This window comes from Brienomyrus brachyistius, chromosome 11, assembly GCF_023856365.1.
Source record: "Brienomyrus brachyistius isolate T26 chromosome 11, BBRACH_0.4, whole genome shotgun sequence".
Taxonomy (NCBI): Eukaryota; Metazoa; Chordata; class Actinopteri; order Osteoglossiformes; family Mormyridae; genus Brienomyrus; species Brienomyrus brachyistius.
In genome coordinates, this window is record NC_064543.1 from 9762852 (window position 1) to 9783787 (window position 20936).

The 20936-nt window shown below is 44.5% G+C and overlaps 2 protein-coding genes across 3 annotated transcripts in view; both read left to right on the forward strand.

Moving 5' to 3' along the window:
- Positions 1 to 9618: 9618 nt before the first annotated feature.
- Positions 9619 to 11119, forward strand: c11h15orf61 (chromosome 11 C15orf61 homolog). 2 transcript variants are annotated; one of them, XM_048969352.1, is made up of 3 exons: positions 9656 to 9761; positions 9932 to 10421; positions 10558 to 11119. In XM_048969352.1, the coding sequence occupies exons 2-3, from the start codon at positions 10079 to 10081 to the stop codon at positions 10683 to 10685; spliced, it is 471 nt and encodes a 156-aa protein (XP_048825309.1). In that variant the 5' UTR covers positions 9656 to 9761; positions 9932 to 10078; the 3' UTR covers positions 10686 to 11119. The 2 variants fall into 2 exon arrangements, with proteins under 2 accessions (XP_048825308.1, XP_048825309.1); XM_048969351.1 differs by having other exon boundaries at positions 9619 to 10421.
- Positions 11120 to 14709: 3590 nt separating this feature from the next.
- map2k5 (mitogen-activated protein kinase kinase 5) overlaps positions 14710 to 20936 on the forward strand; it is a 48729-nt gene continuing 42502 nt past the window's right edge. The window contains exons 1-3 of the mRNA XM_048969346.1: positions 14710 to 15141; positions 15397 to 15445; positions 16769 to 16836. Coding sequence (XP_048825303.1) covers positions 15010 to 15141; positions 15397 to 15445; positions 16769 to 16836 — 249 coding nt within the window. The 5' untranslated portion in view covers positions 14710 to 15009. The remainder of the gene's footprint in view (positions 15142 to 15396; positions 15446 to 16768; positions 16837 to 20936) is intronic.

Here is a 20936-nt window from a genome sequence, read left to right on the forward strand (position 1 = left end):
CAAGTGAAGCAGCAGGATTTCATTCCAGTCCTAAATCCATGAAACAGTATCTTTTCCAAATGAGTACAGTGCTAAATAAAGGTTCCTCTTTGTTTCACCGTTAACAGTTCTGGTTCTGATCTGTTTGCTTGAGCCCAAACCAGCAAGTCAAGGCAAGTCATTTGCTTGTGCTGACTGTATCTATTGATATAGATGAACGTGTGAGTGTGAGCTGCATTGAGTGGATCCCCAGCGTCACAGCGGCCCTTGTGTTACTGCTCCTGATTGGGTGGGAAAGATTGTCTTCATTGCAGTTCCTTTCAATTATTAACCAGTGGCTGTTGATGGCATTTTGGAGGGCGGGAGCGAGGAAACATTTCGCAGGGGCACAAAGGTTAAGTAAAAGAGACATGCACGTGTTGTGGGGGGGGAAGGGGGCCGTGTATGAAGGCGCATCAGGCCGTACTGCCGGCGCCTCCCGCCGACGGCTGCCACCCCCCTGTCCTCGCCGTAAACCCCTCCCTGCCTTCTGCTGTCGATCAGGTGGTCGATGCACCCTAAAAATGTGCCGGTTAGAGGTCGCTAATCTTCACCGTGGCCAGGCTCCGTGAGCACAAACAGATAGCAGCCCCACCCCCCCACCCCCCCGGAGTGCTCCCTGGAGGGCTGTGAAATGGAGAAGCAAGTAAAAGAGCGTGGGGAAGATGATGCAGACAGCCATCAAATAAACTGCCAGGTCTTATTGCGTCAATAAACTAATACCTTTTAAGAGTCGCTCTCTGACCTCGCGGTACTCCAGCAACATACAATCCCGCGAGCGGGGCCGGGACATGACATGCCCCCCCGTCCTGCGCTCCCCTCGTTTCCACCTCATTCTTTGTGGCGTCTAACACGCTTATTGTTTTCTGTCACGTTGGCTGAGCTGCCACGTATTTCAGGCCTAGAACACCTTCAGTGGGAGGGAAGATCGCTACCAAAGGATGCATTTCCGTATAGCCACTGTTAGCATTTAAGGAACGGCTAGTGCGATATTTAAGCAAAAAGAAGACGGACACAAAGGTTAAGATAAGAGGCCCCCTTCTTCCAGGATGCTGGGACTGCCGGCTGATTTCCAGCGAGTAGAGACCCTCACAGAGTGACAGAGGGGCTCCCCAGTCACGAGGCACTAAGACCTATTGAACAAATCAATGTCGACCAGGAGAGAAAGCTGAGAAGCGGGCAGAGAGCCTGGAGATCCAAGCAGCAAAAACAGTTCAAGTCCAAAGCATCGATCCCCTTAAGGTGAATCTGATCATATATGAGCACTGCAGAGGGGTGAGAGTGTGAGTCTGCGATAACAGAGAATAGCAGGTCGCTCCACAAGTACAGGGGGCGTTGAACAGATACACAATCACCTTCAGGGAGATGCTCTCATGTCCTGTAACATCCTAAAATGGGTTATTGTTTAATAGTTTAGAACAGGGTTGTCCAATCCAGTCCTAGGGGACCCACAGACAGTACACGTTTTTGCTCCCTCCCAGGGAGCAAAAATATGGACTGCCTGGCAGGGAGCGGTTTTGCTGCCTACTGGCCCTACAATGGAGGGAGATATAATTTGGGTCGCGATATAGGAAATGGAGAACTCTAAAATGCATAGATGAGAAAGCAGTCAAAACGGCAACTAAGTATTTCTGGGCATCCAAATGAGGGGAGATGTTTCAGAAGAGAGTTTTTAGGTTCTTCAGGCCCAGTTGGTGCTGTGTGTTTAATGTGGGACACAGAATCCACCTTGGCTTCCTGATGATCGTTTCAAATGTATGTGACTCCATCTGGTGTCCCCCTTCTGGCTCGTGCAACCGCTTCATGCTGGAGTTCCCAGTGGCACCTTTGTGGAGTGCTTCCTCAAACTTTGCCACAAGGGGGCAGCATTATATGTATTGAGTATGACAAGGCACTTGCATTAGGCTTTTTACAGGTTTATAAATCTTGCTATAAATCTAAATTAAGGTAATTATATGAAATTGTGGAATTAGGGTAATTTTTGGGGGGAAGCGTTTTCAATATTGCTACATTATTTATATAAAAAATTATATATCACTTAATGTGTCTCATGACACCTTTTAAATAGTGACAAATCTATTGCCCTTTTCAGCTGAGGAACACAAACAGGGAGTTTCCATTAGGCTGTTTTAATTCAGAATAGATATTTAGAATCAGCAAGACAGCAGTGCACTGCTTAGTGGGATCAGTGCTCTCCTTGGAGCCACAAATTCTCCCAGGCTTCTGGCCTGACCTGGTACCACAAGATGGATTTCCTCAGGATCTCAGTACAGAAGACTGGGGATAGGCCCTAATGCATGGCTATGTTAGCAGCTTATCAGGTGGGGGGGGGTCCTGGAGCCCAGAGCGCCTCCATCTGGTGGCTGATGAGAGCAGCAATTGCTGTGCCTTTCTGTCCAGAGTGCAGTGGCACAGGAACCAGCGGGGGGGGGGGGGGGGGGGGACATGCAGCGGAAAGGGAACAGGATCCAGTGGGATTGGGGGGGGGCGTTGAACGGCAGGGGCACAGGAACCAGTTGGGGGGGGGGGGGGTGAGGGGTGGACATGCACAGTATGAGGGGCACAGGAACCAGCAGGGGGAGGGGACCAGTAGGATGGGGGGGGCTGTGGAACAGCAGGGGCACAGGAACCAGTAAGAGAGGGGGACATGCACCCCCCCTGTATTTAATTTGGCTTTATTCATCCTACCAATAGATAAACCTTTGTATTTTAATTATTAAGTTGTGTCTCCCGCACTAAATATTTATTTATTGCATTAAACCTCAATAAATCAGACTCCTGTTCAGTAGCTAACCCAATGGAACTGAAATTTCAGGATGAATATCGAGTATGACCTGTTTGCAATGGAGCCGCAGCCCAATGCGCCGTTCCAGCCTGCGGTGGTGGGAGCTGTCTGACGCACAGACAGTCTACTGGAAATTAAACAGCATGCGCATTAAATGCAACAAAGACACAGAGAGCTAAGTGGTCTGGGCCATTATGGGCAGAAGAATCGCACGGTCCGGTCCCACTTTCTCTGCACACAGCAGGAGGCTTGTGTACAAACGCGTCTGGATGCGAACACCTATTTGCATTGAGACCTGTTGCAAAAAGCCGTCTCTCTCTCTCTCTCTCTCTCTCTCCCTCCCTCCCTCTCTCTCTCTCTTTTGACGCGGGGGAAGGACTGGGTCGCATGTGTTTGCCCTTGTGTTGCAGCTCACATTGTGGGGTAAAATAGAGGCTCAGCTGGGGATTACGGCTTTTAATGAAAACGTACGTTATAGAAAGCAGGTACGATGCACACTTGTATTTCACGCGCCTTTGTTGTGCCTGACAATAAGGGGGGGGGCCCTTTCATTCTTACACACTTGCTAAATGGCTCTCCTGAGTCCGCCCATCACCCAGCCTCTGCTATTATCCAGACCCGAATCACAGCGGCGTCAATATGGCAGCCGGGCGGTTCACTCGCTGACTGAGATATCTGCGTATTCGTGCTGTTTGCGTGACGATTTCCGAGCCTGGGGTGTACCTGCGGACGGGGTGCCGGGCTTGGTGCCTGTGTTGGAGGGGGTCTGCACCTTGCTGGTTACCATGCGTCCAGCTGTCCTGAGGAAAGTGCTTCCAGTCTGAGGAGAGCATGCAAATGCACCAAGAATGATTTCTTTTTAAAAAAAAAAAACATATCAGTTTTTCTTTACCTCTTACACTGCACTAAATCTGCTTTATGCATCAGAATCCGCAGCAGTTTATTCAACATATTGCAATCCTGAAATCACGTAAAAAAATATTTATACCATTACAATGTTATTTATTTAGGATGATGTAAAACACCCTGTACTGCTCTCTGTCTGCTGCGTTTTCTCCAACAGCACTACTGTACGAATCCTGTTCCCACCCCCACCCTGTATATTTTTTTCCTAATTAATGACTCTTTGTTATTTTCATGCGCCCCCCTGTAACCCGAGGCCGCAGAGAGCCGAGCGTGCTCCCGGTTAGGCTGCCGTCGCAGGCCGGCGTGATGCTCTGCCGCACCATCGCTGGCCGGGGTCAGGAGGCAGTCTGCCATTGGCTCCTGCTGGCAGGAGCGTTTAAGTTGACAAATAGGATCTGCAGGAAGACTTCAGCCACCTGGCATTTAGTTATTAACAACTCTTTCAGGGGTGATTTATTTCAGGGGGCCATTTGCTATTAGAATATAATTCTAAAAATTAGCCCTGTTTAAGCACAAGGCCCTGACTAGTCTGACCTCTTAATATGCTTATAATGATGCCATTTACCATATAGATCAGAAGCAGGTCCCAGAAAAGAACAGCAGACATGAGCAAAATTCTTCACGTGGCCCAAATTTCAATAGAAATCTTTGGGGGTGGGGGGGCACATACAGACCCACCTTGGCAGGTTTCTAGATGCTTTAAATTTACAGCACCATCCAGTTTGGCATCGCTCTTCACGGCCTGGGTGATGTGTGTTAGTCACACATTCCCACCTCCCTCACTAAATACTAATCAGAAATAAAAGGACACATTAATACTATTTCAATCACTACTCAAGAGTTTTGTCTTGCAATATATAATTTACTCCTGTTGAAAATACAGGGGAAATACATGATATTATTATTGCAATGCAAATAGGTTTTTTGCATCCAGATGCGTTTGTACACAAGCCTCTCACTGTGTGCAGAGAAAGTGGGACCGGACCGTGCGATTCTTCTGCCCATAATGGCCCAGACCACTTAACTCTCTGTGTCTTTGTTGCATTTAATGCGCATGCTGTTTAATTTCCAGTAGGCTGTCTGTGCGTCAGACAGCTCCCACCACCGCAGGTTGGAACGGTGCATTGGGCTGCGGCTCCATTGCAAACAAGTCATACTCGATTTTCGTCCTGAATAATTATTCTTATTGTGTACTGTATCTGCCCTGGTTTTCTGCGGTGCTGGGCTGGATGAACATTTGGAAGATGGATGAATGGATGGATGAAGTTTTACTATATTGATTAAGGCCAATCTTTGTCAACAAATTTCTCCCACAGTAACTGAGCTGCTGGTCAGGATGGTGGGGAGATTACACCCGGTCTGCTGGATTTCTGTAGGATACCAATCGGTTATTCAGTCAGTTTACTGTAAAATTCTGCAATAAACTGGCCGCATTGGCAGCACCTTATTGCCACCCCCGTTGTTAGTCATTAAAATTTAGCTGCCATGATCACTGTCTGTGACCTCATCCGTCAGCGCGGAAGTGTCCTGCTATCCCGGACTTCTTCTGGGCCTTGGGCAACAGTTTAAATGAAAAAACATGGAAAGTCAAATGGGCCCAGAATCCATTATTCGTCAGGTAAAAGATCCATCGTTAGGAATATTTCAGTCTTGATTAATGATTTAAAACAGCTTAAAGCCTAAATTGATCTCGAACCGTAATCAAAGACGCATCGGTACGAGTTGACTGTGGCTTCACAGGCATTATGCTAAGGCTGAATATCAGGCTGCAATACTGACACCAATGCCAAGCGCAAGGAAAAGCGATTACACGGTGAGAGAATCCTTCATTTACATGTTTGAATAGTAATTAAGTTCAGGGTGCACTTGAATGCCGGCACAGAGCGTGACACTCTCAGGACGGTTTGCGACCACCCCCCCCCCCCCCCCCCCGCACCGCTCCCCTCCCAAACCCAGTCATAAAGTTAAGAAAAGCCTTGCAGAGAAAGATTAGCTCATTAGCTGCAACATCTATAAAAATTGATTGGTACAAAGTTTGTCTTTTTAATTTTTGTTAAATACAACCAGCTACTGTAATTATGCACAGAACACAGTTGGTGGCTTAGGTGCTGAATACATTATCATTCTGATAGATGAGCCTAAATAATCAACACATTAATAATTCATACAGCAATTCATTATGCATGTGAATGCATACTTTGTAGCCACAATAAGCACCTCATCAGCTCAACGCCAGCCCTTAAACAATAGACTTCCATTATTAGTGGCAAACCAGAGTTTACGCTTGTTAAGCTGCAACTTGAGTTATTTTATCAAACGTTCATTCATTCCCTGGCCTGATAGCTCACCCCTGCATTTCAACTGTCCGGCCGTCCCCGGGGAGAATGGCTGTGAGTGGCCTGTCATTAACATCACATACGCACCCATGTGCCGACTGGACAGTGCACGCATTGTCTGTGAGGACAGTAAGCGATGCGGACTTGAAAAGGCAGCCTGTCCAATCAAACTTGGGCTGCTGCCAGAGGCCGGTGCTGTTGTCTCTGTTGGTCAGTATTCTGGGTGGAGTTCTGCTCTGGGACCCTGTGCATCTCTCTCTCACCTTGTAACGTTATTTAATGTACACCTGTGTGTGGCCTACGCTGCCTCATAGCCACCTACACCCCCCCCCCCACATCTGCCAGTTCTGTGTCAGCAGCGGCGAGCTCTGCTTTGCAGTGACCCTTCCTTCTAGTGCTCTCAGCCCTTTGGATTTTTACCACACATTTTGTCAGCGTTGTGCCAATGGCAGCAGGCAATTCCAATAGTAATAAACTCATGCTTATTATTTTTTGACTTTAGCCATAATCTGACTGCTTGTCCATTACTTTGGTGATGCGTATCTTTCTGAAAGATGCTGTTTGATTCAAGGTCGATGGTGCATAGACCATAAAAATGGAACTTGAAGCTCTATTCAGTTGCCAAGTGCACTTCCTCAGAGTGGATTGCTGCACATTTCCATTACATGAGTGATAGACCTCTTCTGGGAGGTACATTGGCTGAGCAGGTAGCACTGCAGCCTGGCACTTTCCGGGTCGTGCTTCAGATTCCTGGCACCAGTTCTGTTTGTGTAGTGTACATGTAGTGTAGTGTACGCCATCCAGACACACGTGGGTAAGTGAGCTGGTGCATCTAAATTGCCCTTAGTGGGTAATCATTCACGTAAGTAGGGGTGCTAAAGTACACTGGCAGTATCTCCAAGGTGTCACCCGCATCACGCCCTGTGTCTGCTGGGATCAGATCCAAGTTCACCGCAATCCTATTGTAAATGGTTATGGAAGATGAGTGGCTGTCTGGATGGATGGATGGATGGATGGACGGACTGCATAAATATTTCGTCAGTACTGTGAAAGCGAAAACCAATCGTAATGCTTAGGGAGCAGCCAGTGAGCTTCCTCTAAACTGGGAAGCCGCGTGATGTTTATCCGCATTTCAGCGCTCCGCTGCTCTTACGTATTTAACACGGCGTCTCGAGCTGAAACAAACACCAGTTTCTTCTGACTTATTGGGTCGCCAGCGCTGAACTTCGGGTCACGGTTATGCAAACGGGAAAAAAAAACAAAAGAAAGAGTCGGCGAAGGATTATTAAAGCATTTTCTCCACTCAAAACTAGACGCTCAAATGGAAAATTAACTCTCAGAGCAGCAGGAGAAAACGTCAATTGTTTTTCTACGCTACTCTCAGGCGAATCTGAGACCACTGGCATGTATTTAGTTGATTAATAAAAGAAATTTATTGCACAAATCCTTCGGTCGACAAGTTAAAACACTTCTTCACTCTTCATTTCTCCCCAAAGATCTCTGCTCTCTCAGGTTGAAAAAATTCATTATGCTGCCCCCGGTGTCGCCGTCCAAAAGCGGAGGTGATTGTGTTTTTTGAAGCAAGCAGAGGGATTCATTAGTAAACTCGTTTGTTTGCGGTATCATTAACTGAACAATCGCTCAGGATGTCCCAGGAGTCCCACTGACCTTTGCTCGAAATCCTTCAGTCATTCATCAGGAAATATCAGCTACTAATATGCTTGCAGAGACCAGTTTTAAGACAAGGTGTTAATGAACTAACGATTGTTGTTTTTTGAGGGGTCTTTTAAATGAAGGGAAAAGCACCTGTAATTATTCCGTTTAGCCAAAGGCAATACTGAACAACCTAAACCTCCAACTAGCTGCTCTAGGTCCTGTTACGTAAATAAAGACCCAAATAATAATTTATTTTTGTATCTGTCTACCACCCACCATTCTCATACTTTTCAAATGTATGTAATTAATTTTTTTACCAATTACTACTGGTATAAATTATGCATTAACGTAAGCAGATTCTTTCTCAGTAGCGAAAGTAAAATATAAACCATAACGCTATATTGTTTTCAGCATGCACTCAGAATTCCCGCGCATTCCCCTTTGTTTATTCTATGTTTACCTGCTGCAGGTGTTTTTGAATATGTATATATTTAAAAGTGAATGCGTTTTTTTTTTTACAGGAAGTGGACCATAGGTGTGACTAATGGTGCAGTTTTGCATAGTTCTGTATTTCTATATTCGCTGAATCCTACTAGGTATGCGCTTTGAGAGGCTGCCGCGGTGGGGCCCCATTCACTGGCAGCCGCGGCATTGAGCCCGTGTCAAGGTCCTCCTGTAACCCGTCGCTGCGAATGCGGACTCCGTAAATTACGAGCTAGTTGGCTTGATAGGGTCAAGTGTGGGACGGCATTCCTTCTTTGTTATGAACTGCTGTTTGCACTGAAGACAAAATGATAGAGTGGAAAACTCCGCAATAAAAAGGAAAATGGATGCCTTGAAAGTGAGTGTTTATTGACTCCTTTGATGGGGCGAAATACAGATGTTCAGGCACCAACTTGAGCTCATCAGGACAGACAACATACAACCCTGAACCTGCTAGCTTATTCTCGTTGAAGAGCTCTGAAAGCGTACCTGCAATTCACTTATTATTACTTACAATATGCAGTTCAACAGAGACAATGCTTGTGTTAATTTTAACTACGTATTTTAATAATGTGTTCCCCAATGTTTACTACATTAGTATCCTTGTAATTACTCTGTAAATCTTACCATCCATCCATCCAGCTTAGCCTACTCAGGATCAACAGGAGTCACTTACTAAATTCCCTCTGAAACAATTTTAACAGCAATATTGAAGAAAGGATTACATATATATTCTGTGTTTCTTTTAATGTATTTTCTCACCATTCCCCCATGAGTATTTTATAAATCAATTTAGAGACAAAAACTATAGAAGTTAGATTTAACAAATGCAGCCAATAACTCATGCGGTGTAGCTTAGTTGTTATGTATAATGAATAGTAAATAGTCGAGCATTCATATTTGCATTGGATTTTTTCACACTCAGTATATATACACCTACTTTCTAATGCCATCTAAACCGTATATTTCAACTTGTTTTAGCATGTTAATGTTATATTGTTCTGTGCTAGACAGGTAATCACTGCCTTTTACGTATTTCAGGCGTTATTTCGTGTCGCTTACTGCTTAGTAATTACCATTCGGTCTGTATAACAAAAACTATACAGAACATTTTTGGACCGTTATACCGCAGTACTATCGACCAGTAGGCCACGCTTTAAACGTAGCTAAAGATATTACACGGTGCATTCATATGCAAACTGTAATTAATTATAACAACTATTCTCCCCATTATCGAAACCGCGACATATTGTTGCTTTGTAGTTTATTGTATTACTATTTACTGAAGACACGCAGAAATTATGTAGGAACTGAAATCCTGTGTTCTGCGTTTCCACACGGTCACAAACCGAAGGAGGACGTCCTACAGTGAGCTTTACCCATAAGCTAGTTGTTATAATAGGATTTATTGGCGATTGGGGAACTTTATTCTCTTGATGTTTTAGATTACAGCTACATGGTTGTCGATAGATCTAGTCCTGCATTTTGTCCACATTTAATCCCTTACGCGCACCTTTCGCGTAGGAACCGGAGAGGGATAGATTGCAATAACCCTTGTTTACAGCGGAGGTTTAAAGGTTGGGAGGCGTTTCTCGCTGTTAATGAAATTTATTGTACAGTTCTTTTTGGTTGTAAAAATGGCCATTAACTAAATAGTGGCCCCATGACTTAGCTTAAGACTAATTCGCAGTTCAGCTGTGACCTCCCTGTATTGCATTCATTTTTAACTTTTATGTTTCGATTGCAGTTTTACTCTGTACTTGTGGAAAGGATACACATCATCGTACTAGGTGACTACAGTATTAGTGGGTGCTGTTCATGTCGTTCTTTTTTATTTGACCGGTTTTGGAAAATGTGTTTCCATAGGAATGTTTTTTCTGTTCCCTGATTAGCAATGACTGAGGTCCTCCGGCGTATCCATGGGGTCATTATAAAAGTGCTTTTGTTCCCCAGCGCGCTCCGGAGTAAGGGCCCGCGCCCCACCGCCTCCGAAGTTTTAACCTGTCACCTGGTGCAGCGCAGACTCCCACCTTGGACGTCCTTCTCTGTGCGCTATAGTGACATCTCCAATGATCAGTTTGGACTGTCCAACTTTAATTGGGAGGTTTCAGGAGCAAATTATCAAATCCTCCGGACCGGGTGCTTCCCATTCGTCAAGTACCACTGCACCAAAGCCCCTTTACAAGACTTGGACCTAGAAAATAAATTCTTTACCGTACTGAAAGTCATCAATCTTGGTTAGTTTCAAAAACAGGAATAAGCTGAATGGCTCTTCAATCTACTCTTTCGTTTTATCATGTATAATTCTGCCCTAATATCTTCTATTTTGAAAACTGGTCTCTGTTGATTTATAATGTGCTGTCACTCTCCTAGGTATCCCATCGCTGGCCTATGGACTGGGCTCTTGGCTTATGATTGGAGCATCAGAAACTGTGCAGACGAGCTGTGGTCCTGTCACTGTCTATTTCCTATATAAAGAGAAGGAGGGGGCCCAGTATTAGTGCTGAATAACATGCTGCTGAGGATGATTCAGTAGGGGTGGGGGATAATCATCAGATTTTTTGAAAATGACAGATCTCAGTCAGGGAACAGGGAACAACTACTGCTTAAGGTTTCATGCAGTGTTCCTTGAATGTTTGAAGTATAACGTATTTCTGCACAACTGTAATAGTTATGGTAGGTATGTTTGCTATTTATAAATTATATTAAATTTCAATATTTTTATTTTTCATGTTGTTACACATATGGGATTTTTTGTAGATATCTAACCTATTTGAATACAAACGTGTCAGAATACAAACCCTTAGAATTTTTTTCAGGCTTGAATTTATATATGTGTTTTCTTTCCACATTTTAAGTTTTTGCTTGTTGAGGATTGTAATGGATTGTAATGGCTTATTGAAATGCACTATATAAACATTACTTATTCTATAAATGGCCTGTTGTCTGTTTGTCTGCCATTTGTTGGACTGGCAAACTGTCCAGAATCTGCCCCAGGCCTGTGCTGCTTGGGACACGCTGCAGACCCCCCCCCAGAGGCTGGCCAGGGTCAACAGTTTGAAGGTGCATGTATCATTATTATTATTATTTATGAAGCCCTGAGTATTGAGATGACATGCTATTATTATCTCTGTATTTATGTTTGGCATGTTTCGTTTCCTTGCAGACAAAACAAAAGAAGCATTAGGTTTGTCATTTTTGTTCTCTTGGGCTCCGTTTACACAGTAATAAAACCCACAAAACCTGATATAATTCTGTGTGAGGATCAGACAGGGTTGAAATGCATTTTCACAGTACTGATTACATCATGCTTTATCTGCCCTTGAAATTTCAGAACTTTTCTGTAATATGAATTATAAATACATTGTTGTGTTGACCAAAGTACTTGACTTCACTGGGACCCTAAGCTGTCTTCATCACCGTTCAACAATCAAATGTAGGTCTTTGGTGTGTACAGAATCTGGACATGTATGACCTGGTATGTACGGAATGCGGACATGTATGACCTGGTATGTACGGAATGCGGACATGTATGACCTGGTATGTACGGAATGCGGACATGTATGACCTGGCATGTACGGAATGCGGACATGTATGACCTGGCATGTACGGAATGTGGACATGTATGACCTGGTATGTACGGAATGCGGACATATATGACCTGGTATGTACGGAATGCGGACATGTATGACTTGCACGATACACGTACCTTGATTGTCGGTTGCAGGGTTAAGTGTAAATGCATTTTTGTCAAAAACTAGATACTAGATTTATTGTGATGAGGAAACTTAATCCCAAATTAATCAAAAGGCATTTATATAATCATCCAGTATACAGTATTTAAGCTTCATGAATTGTCCTAATATAAATATATTTCCAACTCAGTTCTAAATTAATTTAGGAAATAAAAGCCACTCTTTTTGTGGAGAATCTTTAAAGCCTGAACAGAACATACTCTCAGTTTTTCACAATTCCATTTGGTTTCACCCTCTTAATGCACAAAGTTAAATAACTGTAGCTCATATGTTTAAAGTCAAATAGTGCTTCAGTCACTGCTAAGCAGCTTGTCAATAGTGAGCAGCAGGGAATGGTGAGAGTGGAGGTCTGATGAAATGGTTTTTAATTACTAGACCCCAAATGTGGCCTTTGTCTGGAGCCTCCCTTCTCCACCTCCTCCTCCCAGCCCGTCTAGGGTTTTGATTTCTAATACTGAGGATTGCTGACTTGGCTTACCTGTTACTCTCCAGCAGAAGCTTCTACGACTTTTCCTTCACAGAAGCAGCCTGACAAACTGCCTATGGATCGCCATGCCCTCTGTGCTGTGCTGCTGGGAGCATTAATCACTGCCGTTGATTTTCCCGGCCCTGTCTCCTCCATCTCAGTAACAATTAGACAAAGTAATAATTTCTTGTATTACATGGAAATCAATGGACCTTTTGCTCCTCTGCCGTTGACAGCGGTGAGAGATGAGGCAGCGCCAGGAAGAGTCTATGGCCTGGTTTTAGAGATTATGTTTCTGGGCATTGGCTTAGTGCTGACAGATTTGCTGGCCAGTCAGGCTGTTATTGTCTGGTTCTGGGAAGTGAGTATCTTAATAATTGGAGAGGGTAACATAGAATCTCCAGACTCGTAGCAAAAAGCTACTCCCCAACCTTAAATATATTATGATGTCAGAGTAAGTAACTGTGCACCATAATTACAGATTAATCATACTGTTAATTATCAGCAATGATGTTCTCTGTAATCAACAAAAAGGAGAAATATGATTCTTTGTTTGCGATTGTGGGTCTCTTCAGAAAACGAGAATGCTTCATACAGCGTTACCCCGCTTTCATCTTCCATGAATGTGGAGTGTGGGAGGTGCTCAGGTTGGCATTCTTTAATTATCCATTGAAGATTAAAACACTCTATTTTGCAGTGATAGCGTAAGCCGGGAGCAGGTAATAGCAGTGGGCTGGGGCTTTGTGATCAGGCTTTTTTTAAGCCCCCCCTCCCCCCCCCCCCACACCCCACACACACACACACACACACTGCTTTTAATTGCAGTATGCTGTTTGGGTAAAACAGCTGCTTACAGCGATATTCTTAACCCTGTGTCAGCAGACCAAGCTGAATCATAGCATTGAAAATGTATCTTATTCCCCGGGGAAATGCCTTCCAAATGTGTGAAAAGGTGATTAAATTCCGCTCTGTGCTAATGATGGGCACATTTGTGATATCGTCTTACCTGCAAGTTCAAATACTGTGATCATAACTCTAGCTGGAGCTCTGCTCGTAACCCTATCCCAAACCCAAATTGTTATATTAAAACCCAACTTAACCGTAATTCTAATATTAAATCCAATCCTATCTCTAACCCTAATACAAAACCTGACCCGAAGTATAATTCAAACCATATTCCTAGACTTTACCCAATTTCAAATATTAGATCCAACCCTATCTCTAACTCTAACCTTAGTGCCAACTTTGACCGGTAGTTTAGTCCCAACCCTAACCTTAACATGTAACCCTAATGCCAACCCTAACATCAGCCTTTAGCTTAACTGGTAATAGCCACCTTTGTAATACCTACCTTCATACCCCTAACAATAATCATAGCCTTTTCCGGGGGAGAGTCACAGGGGGCAGCAGTAAAAGGGAGGGTCATCTAAAGAGGAAAACTTACACTGCCCCCACCCGCCATTGGCACTGCTACTGACCTCTGGGGTTTGGTCCGTCTTCAGTACAGTACAGTACACCTGCAACTCAAAAAATATAAATATATATAATTATATATAATATATAATTCTCTTTAAAATGGCCAACTTAACATTTTTTATGAAGTACAGTGGTGCATTGGGTCTCACTGTGGCCTCACATCTAGAAAATTGGACCCTGACCCTAGCACCAGGGTGGAGTTGGTATATTGTCCTTATGTTTTCATGGGATATTCACCAGTTTTGAAAAACATAAGGAAAATTGGGCTCACGGATTATTGATTACTGGAAGTTCGTAAAATAACTTACATCAGTAAATAACCAGCTGTGTAAATCACTGCAGTGAGAGAAGGAACCTACTCCATTTTGGTGCTTGTTTATAAACTGATCTGATCAGAGCGAGAGATTTACCACTATGTCTGTCTTACGGCATAAATATTAAAATATTGTTCAAATTGAATTGTAGTAACATTTGTCTGAGGGGACATTTGTCTTATGTCAAGTACAAGTATCAAAAGAAATAAAATCTACAGATGAATACATACACACATGCTTGTATTCATATCTTTGTGGGGACTCTCCATTCATTTCTAGGTAAAACCCTAGTCCCAACAATGGCAACCTTAACCCCTACCCAGTACCCAAATTAAATACAAGTGTTGTGTTAGTTTTTAATGTGTGTGTGTGTATTTATGCAGTGATTAATGTGTACAGATTTAAAAACTTTTTACTACAATGAAATAAAAAGATGATTACAATGAACCACAAATGCAACCCCATAGACCGATCCGCCTACAAATGACGTAATACTATGTGATATGATGTAATTCCGGGTTATGTTTCTTGAACTTCCGGTGTACTTCCTGTATTTTGAATATTGAGAAATTCACCGTGTATAGTTAATATAAACAACCAAAATACCTATCTAGCCAGGTTTGCCGTCTATCAAGTCATCAGTTTTTTTGGACACGCCGTACTGGACTATCTTAGAGTAGTGTTCGATGGATTATATGCAGCCAGCCGAACTTCCCCCCCCAAAATTAAGCCTTTAAATCGGCAGCATAAGACAATGTCACGTCTTCTTCCAGCATAAATTAGGTTTGACTATGACTAGTTTAATGCGTCTGTTATGCTTTTACTTGCTCTAAGTAACATTAGCGCCATGGACACCGAGCGAATTGTAATTCGAATAAAGACACCCGACGGAGACATGGACTCAACCGTTGACTGTCCATCACTTCTGAGCTTCAGTGACTTATTGGTGAGGGGATACCTCGTTTATTTATTACTTTATTGTTGTGTTCCCGTGTAGTGGCAATGCCATCTATTTTAGAATGGCTAGAAGACGCATACTAACATTAATACATACGTGTCTGTGGTCACTACTGTTACAATTTATTCAGCTGTTTTTTCCCCGGTTAGATCTATGTTATTGGTTCCTGTTTGAACTTCTAGAAGTAAAGTGAATATATCGGAAAGCCGCTTATTGATATGTAATTGAACTTATGTTCTCCAGAACGCGATAAGGGACGTAATGCCGGAAGCGACAATCACGGCGTTTGAGTGTAAGTAGCTGCACACGTTTTATGTGTATTTTCTAGAGGGAAACGATGGCCTCTTTTAATATTTTACTGCCTGAAACAATGAGAAAAAAGTTTGTAACCATGCTTAAACATTACCTGTCTGTGTGATGCAGAGTAGTTTTCCTGCTGCCTCTAGCAGGTGGCAAGGTGGTTAAAAAACTGAGGTCTAAGACTGAGACTTTATGAGGCCGTTCATTTCAACTTCATCCGTATTGTTCAACGAGGTACATTTTATTATGAAAGCTGTTATATTAAATAATAATAATAATAATAATAATAATAATAATAATAATAATGACACTGCAAAAGCTGCAAGCTATTTTTGCCAGATACTATATCTGTGGATTTTAATGTCTATACAAAATATTGTTTCTGTACCAGCTACATAGCCTGGAATCAGGTTCTTTTTGAGAAGGAAAATATGATATTATCAAGGGGCATATTCCTTCTCACAAAAGAAATGAACTTGAAATGGAAATGCAAAAAATGATAATGGCAAGGCTTCCCCTACACCTCACCTTTCCATTTTCATTTTTATCCCCGAGAGAAGAGCACTGCAAGACACAATATTTCATCTAGACATGGCTCGACATGGGCATCGACAAGTAGTTAAAGTGGTGTATAAATGCCCTTTTGCCACCTTCCCATGTGTCCTGAATTGCAGTATGTGTAAACATCTTCCACGTAATATAAACGTATTGTGTTAAATAAGTAAATTAATTTCTCAGACTCCTACCAAGTGAATTGTAAAAATCTTTCATAGAGTAGCGGAATAGCAGAATATGCTGTGAAATGGTGTGATTTTAGCTGATTTGGTTGGCTGACGCTGGCCGATGACATGCAGCTCTGTGGCCGATGACAAGTCGACGCCCCAAACTGTTACTATGTTCTGCTTTGTTTCCCAGCTTCTTTTTTTGCTATCTTCAGCTAAATTCTTTTTGAATGTTTGTGTGAATAATTTTCATTATCATAAGTGTATGAAGAAGATGTAACTCTCAGGTCAAATAGATTAGTACCACAGGATAAATGAGAGCGAGTTTGGTCATCATTTTAGAATCGGAATCAGGAAAAACGTTATTTATCCCAGAGTGAAATCATCGTCATTGTGTCTCAGAAGAGAAAAACAATCGCAGTCAAAGTAACTCTTTCTTAAAACCTGATAAACGTTCTATTATAGAGTGAGTGTTATCAATAAGTTCTGGGATTATTCAGTTGAGCATGATGCAAGTGATGCCAGAGAATTCAAGTTGACCGGTATTTATGGATTGACATTTCCTGGAGTAACATGTAGCATTTGGTTTCCAGATGAGGACGAAGTGGGGGACAGAATCACGGTCAGGAGTGACGAGGAACTAAAGGCAATGCTCTCCTACGTAAGTACGCTGGGTACGCTGGTCTGCGGCCTGCTCAGCGCCTCACCCTGTGAAAGGCTGGCCTGTACGCGGGTCTGCGGCCTGCTCAGCGCCTCACCCTGTGAAAGGTTGGCCCGCACGCGGGTCTGCGGCCTGCTCAGCGCCTCCCCCTGTGAAAGGCTGGCCCGTACGCGGGTCTGCGGCCTGCTCAGCGCCTCCCCCTGTGAAAGGTTGGCCCGCACGCGGGTCTGCGGCCTGCTCAGCGCCTCCCCCTGTGAAAGGTTGGCCCGTACGCGGGTCTGCGGCCTGCTCAGCGCCTCACCCTGTGAAAGGTTGGCCCGCACGCGGGTCTGCGGCCTGCTCAGCGCCTCCCCCTGTGAAAGGCTGGCCCGTACGCGGGTCTGCGGCCTGCTCAGCGCCTCCCCCTGTGAAAGGTTGGCCCGCACGCGGGTCTGCGGCCTGCTCAGCGCCTCCCCCTGTGAAAGGCTGGCCCGTACGCGGGTCTGCGGCCTGCTCAGCGCCTCCCCCTGTGAAAGGCTGGCCCGCACGCGGGTCTGCGGCCTGCTCAGCGCCTCACCCTGTGAAAGGCTGGCCCGTACGCGGGTCTGCGGCCTGCTCAGCGCCTCACCCTGTGAAAGGCTGGCCCGTACGCGGGTCTGCGGCCTGCTCAGCGCCTCACCCTGTGAAAGGCTGGCCCGTACGCGGGTCTGCGGCCTGCTCAGCGCCTCCCCCTGTGAAAGGCTGGCCTGTACGCGGGTCTGCGGCCTGCTCAGTGCCTCCCCCTGTGAAAGGCTGGCCCGTACGCGGGTCTGCGGCCTGCTCAGCGCCTCACCCTGTGAAAGGTTGGCCCGTACGCGGGTCTGCGGCCTGCTCAGCGCCTCCCCCTGTGAAAGGCTGGCCTGTACGCGGGTCTGCGGCCTGCTCAGCGCCTCCCCCTGTGAAAGGTTGGCCCGTACGCGGGTCTGCGGCCTGCTCAGCGCCTCACCCTGTGAAAGGCTGGCCCGCACGCGGGTCCTGGTGCTGCACCTGCCCTGCCCACCCCTCCCACCAAGCCTGGCATATTCCAGCTCAGAGCATCTGTGGGGACCGCGTCAGTGTTTTTAATTGAGACTTCTGTCTTTGTGCTGGGTGACTTTAAGGAAAAAAAGAAACGCGGGCTTGGGAAATGGGTTTATCTTATTGGCAAAAGGCTTTAAGTTTTTTGCGATTTCAATGAATTATAATTGCTGACCCCATACCCATGAAACTGGAATTACAGCCTTTTTCAGTTATGCTATTGAGTGCTGGAAGTGTTTTTTTTTTTTTTCTTTTTTTTTGTTGGGGGGAGAAAGCTATTAAAAATCTATTATAGCAGATCTTTTCACCCAGGAGGAAAATGTTCTCATTACTAAGCAGATTGGAGGGAATGACAAGTGGATACATATTTTTTTTTTTTTTGGAAATGCTGAATGGAGAAGGCCTGTAGACCCGCTGCGCCAATCAGCGTTGCCATGACAACATGCAGCGCCTGGTTGAAGTATTTGTCAATAATTTTATAGTCCTGCCCCCCCCCCCCCCCCCGTTTTGGTAACTGACAGTGTGTTAACACAGGTCAATAAAGGAATGAGTCAATACACAATCCTGTTGGTGATTTTCGCAGCGGCTCCCATGCGCGTTGAGGCCATGCGAGGGTTTACGCGCAGACAGGGCAGGTTTGCGTTTCAGACGGTTATTCCACGGCGCCAGCATTGTAAGTTCATTTGCATTCACATTTATTTTCTTGTCACTTGTCGCCTGGGTGATGTACAATGACACTACTTTAAAAAACATTGTGTGTTTGCGGCGTTTTTGGGGAATGTCTTGAAAAAGTGCATGTCAGGGTCTGTGTGCGTTTTTGTTTGTGTTTTTTGATGTTGTGAGTGTTGATTATTGTTTCGATATTCCCCTCTGTGCTAATAGTATATATGCTTCCTCCGTACTTACTGCTCACATTGTGGACATTAAGAGTAATGGATTGTAATGGCTTCTCCACGAGGTACAGTGAAAGCTAAATGAACTATCAATTTTTATTATTTATTATGCAGTACTTAAAGTTTCGGCTCATTAAAAAGCAGACCCCCTGGGCTGGGAAATTTTTCAAAATCTACTTTCATCTGGGGATGTCTTTTACCCCCTGTGAGCATGCGATGATGTTCTTGTAGCCAGAGGCTCAATATCCTCTCCTTCCTTACATGGTTTTATTTATGCGGGGCTTTTGTGTTTTTTAATCTTTGGGTTTGTTTGTTGGGGCTGCAGGCTGGCATGATGGCAGCTGATGGTGGGGTGGGGTGGGGGGGGGGGGGGGGTCACGCTGGCTGTGTCCATGAAGTGCTACACGAGGACAGTCACCTTGCTTTGATTTATGTCCCATGTCGCGTTTTTACGAGGGACTCTTTGACTACAGTTCCCCTGTGATGCTTTGAGGGGTGTGGCAAAAAAAAAATCACATTATATATATATATATATATAAAACGTGTGAATGTGTGTGGGACAATTCTGCTGTCCCGATGTGGTGCAGTGATTGTGACGCTGCTTAGACCTGGGCTGCCAGGCCCGTTACTGTTCTAAAGAGGACAGAGCTCCATTAAATTCCACACCCGAGTCCGTCTGGGCCTCCAGCTGGCCGGTTTACCGGCTAGTGTAAATCTGGAATCATCTGGGTTCAGCTGAGGTCACACAGCTAATATCGGAGGCCATGCTTCATCTTCTTGGGGTCAGCGGCCTACAACAGGAGTCATAAGTCAAGGTGGAGGTCACTGGCCTCATCTTCACAACAAATATGGATTTTCTGTTACACTGTCCTTTGTGAACACCGGGAAGCCCTGACCCTTTTCTCCGTATGCCGGTATTAAATAACAATACGCGTTAAACCGCGCCGATTAACCACTGCAAGCCGAATGTTCATCTGAAGGACGAGTCTCGTGGAGCCAAGGCAGTCGTGCCATGAATCACTCGGTCCCGATGTATACAAAACAGGAGTGATGCCCGGCCTTCTCTGGATGGTTCTGTGGGTTCCTGTTATAGTACCGAGTCGCAGGTCCCCCCCAGGGACATTTGTCCTTGTTGAAAAGCTTTGAGTGTGATTCACGTGTGAAGCAACGATTCGTAGGATTGTTGGCAAAGGTTATACCTTTTGTCAATTACTGTTAAAGCTAATAAGAGAAAATATTGCTTGGATGTCCTTAATTCCAGTTCAGTGGAGAGTCGTTTTGTAAAGCAGGGGTGGGTGATCTTATCCAGAACGGGCTGCTGTGTGTGGGTTTTTGCTGCGACTCCCTAATTAGATTACTAATTAGAGGACTCATTGGCTGAAGAGTCCTCACACCTGGGTGTGAACAGCTGACCAAAAGGTTATCCCAAGAACCCAAATACACACCGGCCCTTTGCAGGTAAGATTGGCCGCCCCTGTCTTGAAGTAAAAAGAATTAAGACAGGGAAGTGGTTTAGAGAAGGATTCTTCTGGGTGTTTAGAGGTACACCTGCTTTTAGAGGCCCGTTAAGAGGCTGTTAAGGCAAGACAGGGCTGCTGGGTCTCGACTGCATCATAAGTACTTTGCTTACAAGGAAAGAATTTGCTGGCCCTCTCATTTTCACTTTCTAAGCATATTTCTGCAGTTGGTAATGTGACAGAGCTATGCGTGGCGTGCAAGAAATAAATAGAATTGAAACAGACTGAGGTTCTTTTATTGCTAAGGGTGTAATGCTTTGCAGATGAAAGTTGAAAGTTTTTTTTCCTCAGTTTTTGAATTCCAGACCTTGTTTAAGTAAAGATTCTTTTTTTTCGTGCTATTGAATAATGTGTGAAGATGGAGAGAAGAAACGCTCGATTCTGATTTGAAGGGTTCCGAGCTTTCACACTTTCTGGCGTTAATGACATTAATGATGTCACTGGGACACGCACGTGCACATGTACACTATACATCGACCGAACCTGGTAGGAACAGCTCGGGTAGGCTGTACAGGTTGTCTTATTTTTTTCCTTCACAAAACCATGTTACAAAAAAATGACGCGTATATTATCAAACATTTACCAAACATCGTAGAAAGAGGATCACTTTGGTCTATAGCAGAGGTGCGATGCTCGCCGGAAATTTGAGCTGACA

Bases quoted from the DNA above. Each gene is read 5' to 3' on its own strand.
- c11h15orf61 (XM_048969351.1), top strand. From the start codon at position 10,079: ATGACTGAGGTCCTCCGGCGTATCCATGGGGTCATTATAAAAGTGCTT. The intron at 10,422-10,557 runs GTTAGTTTCAAA...TCACTCTCCTAG, and splicing joins ACTGAAAGTCATCAATCTTG to GTATCCCATCGCTGGCCTAT.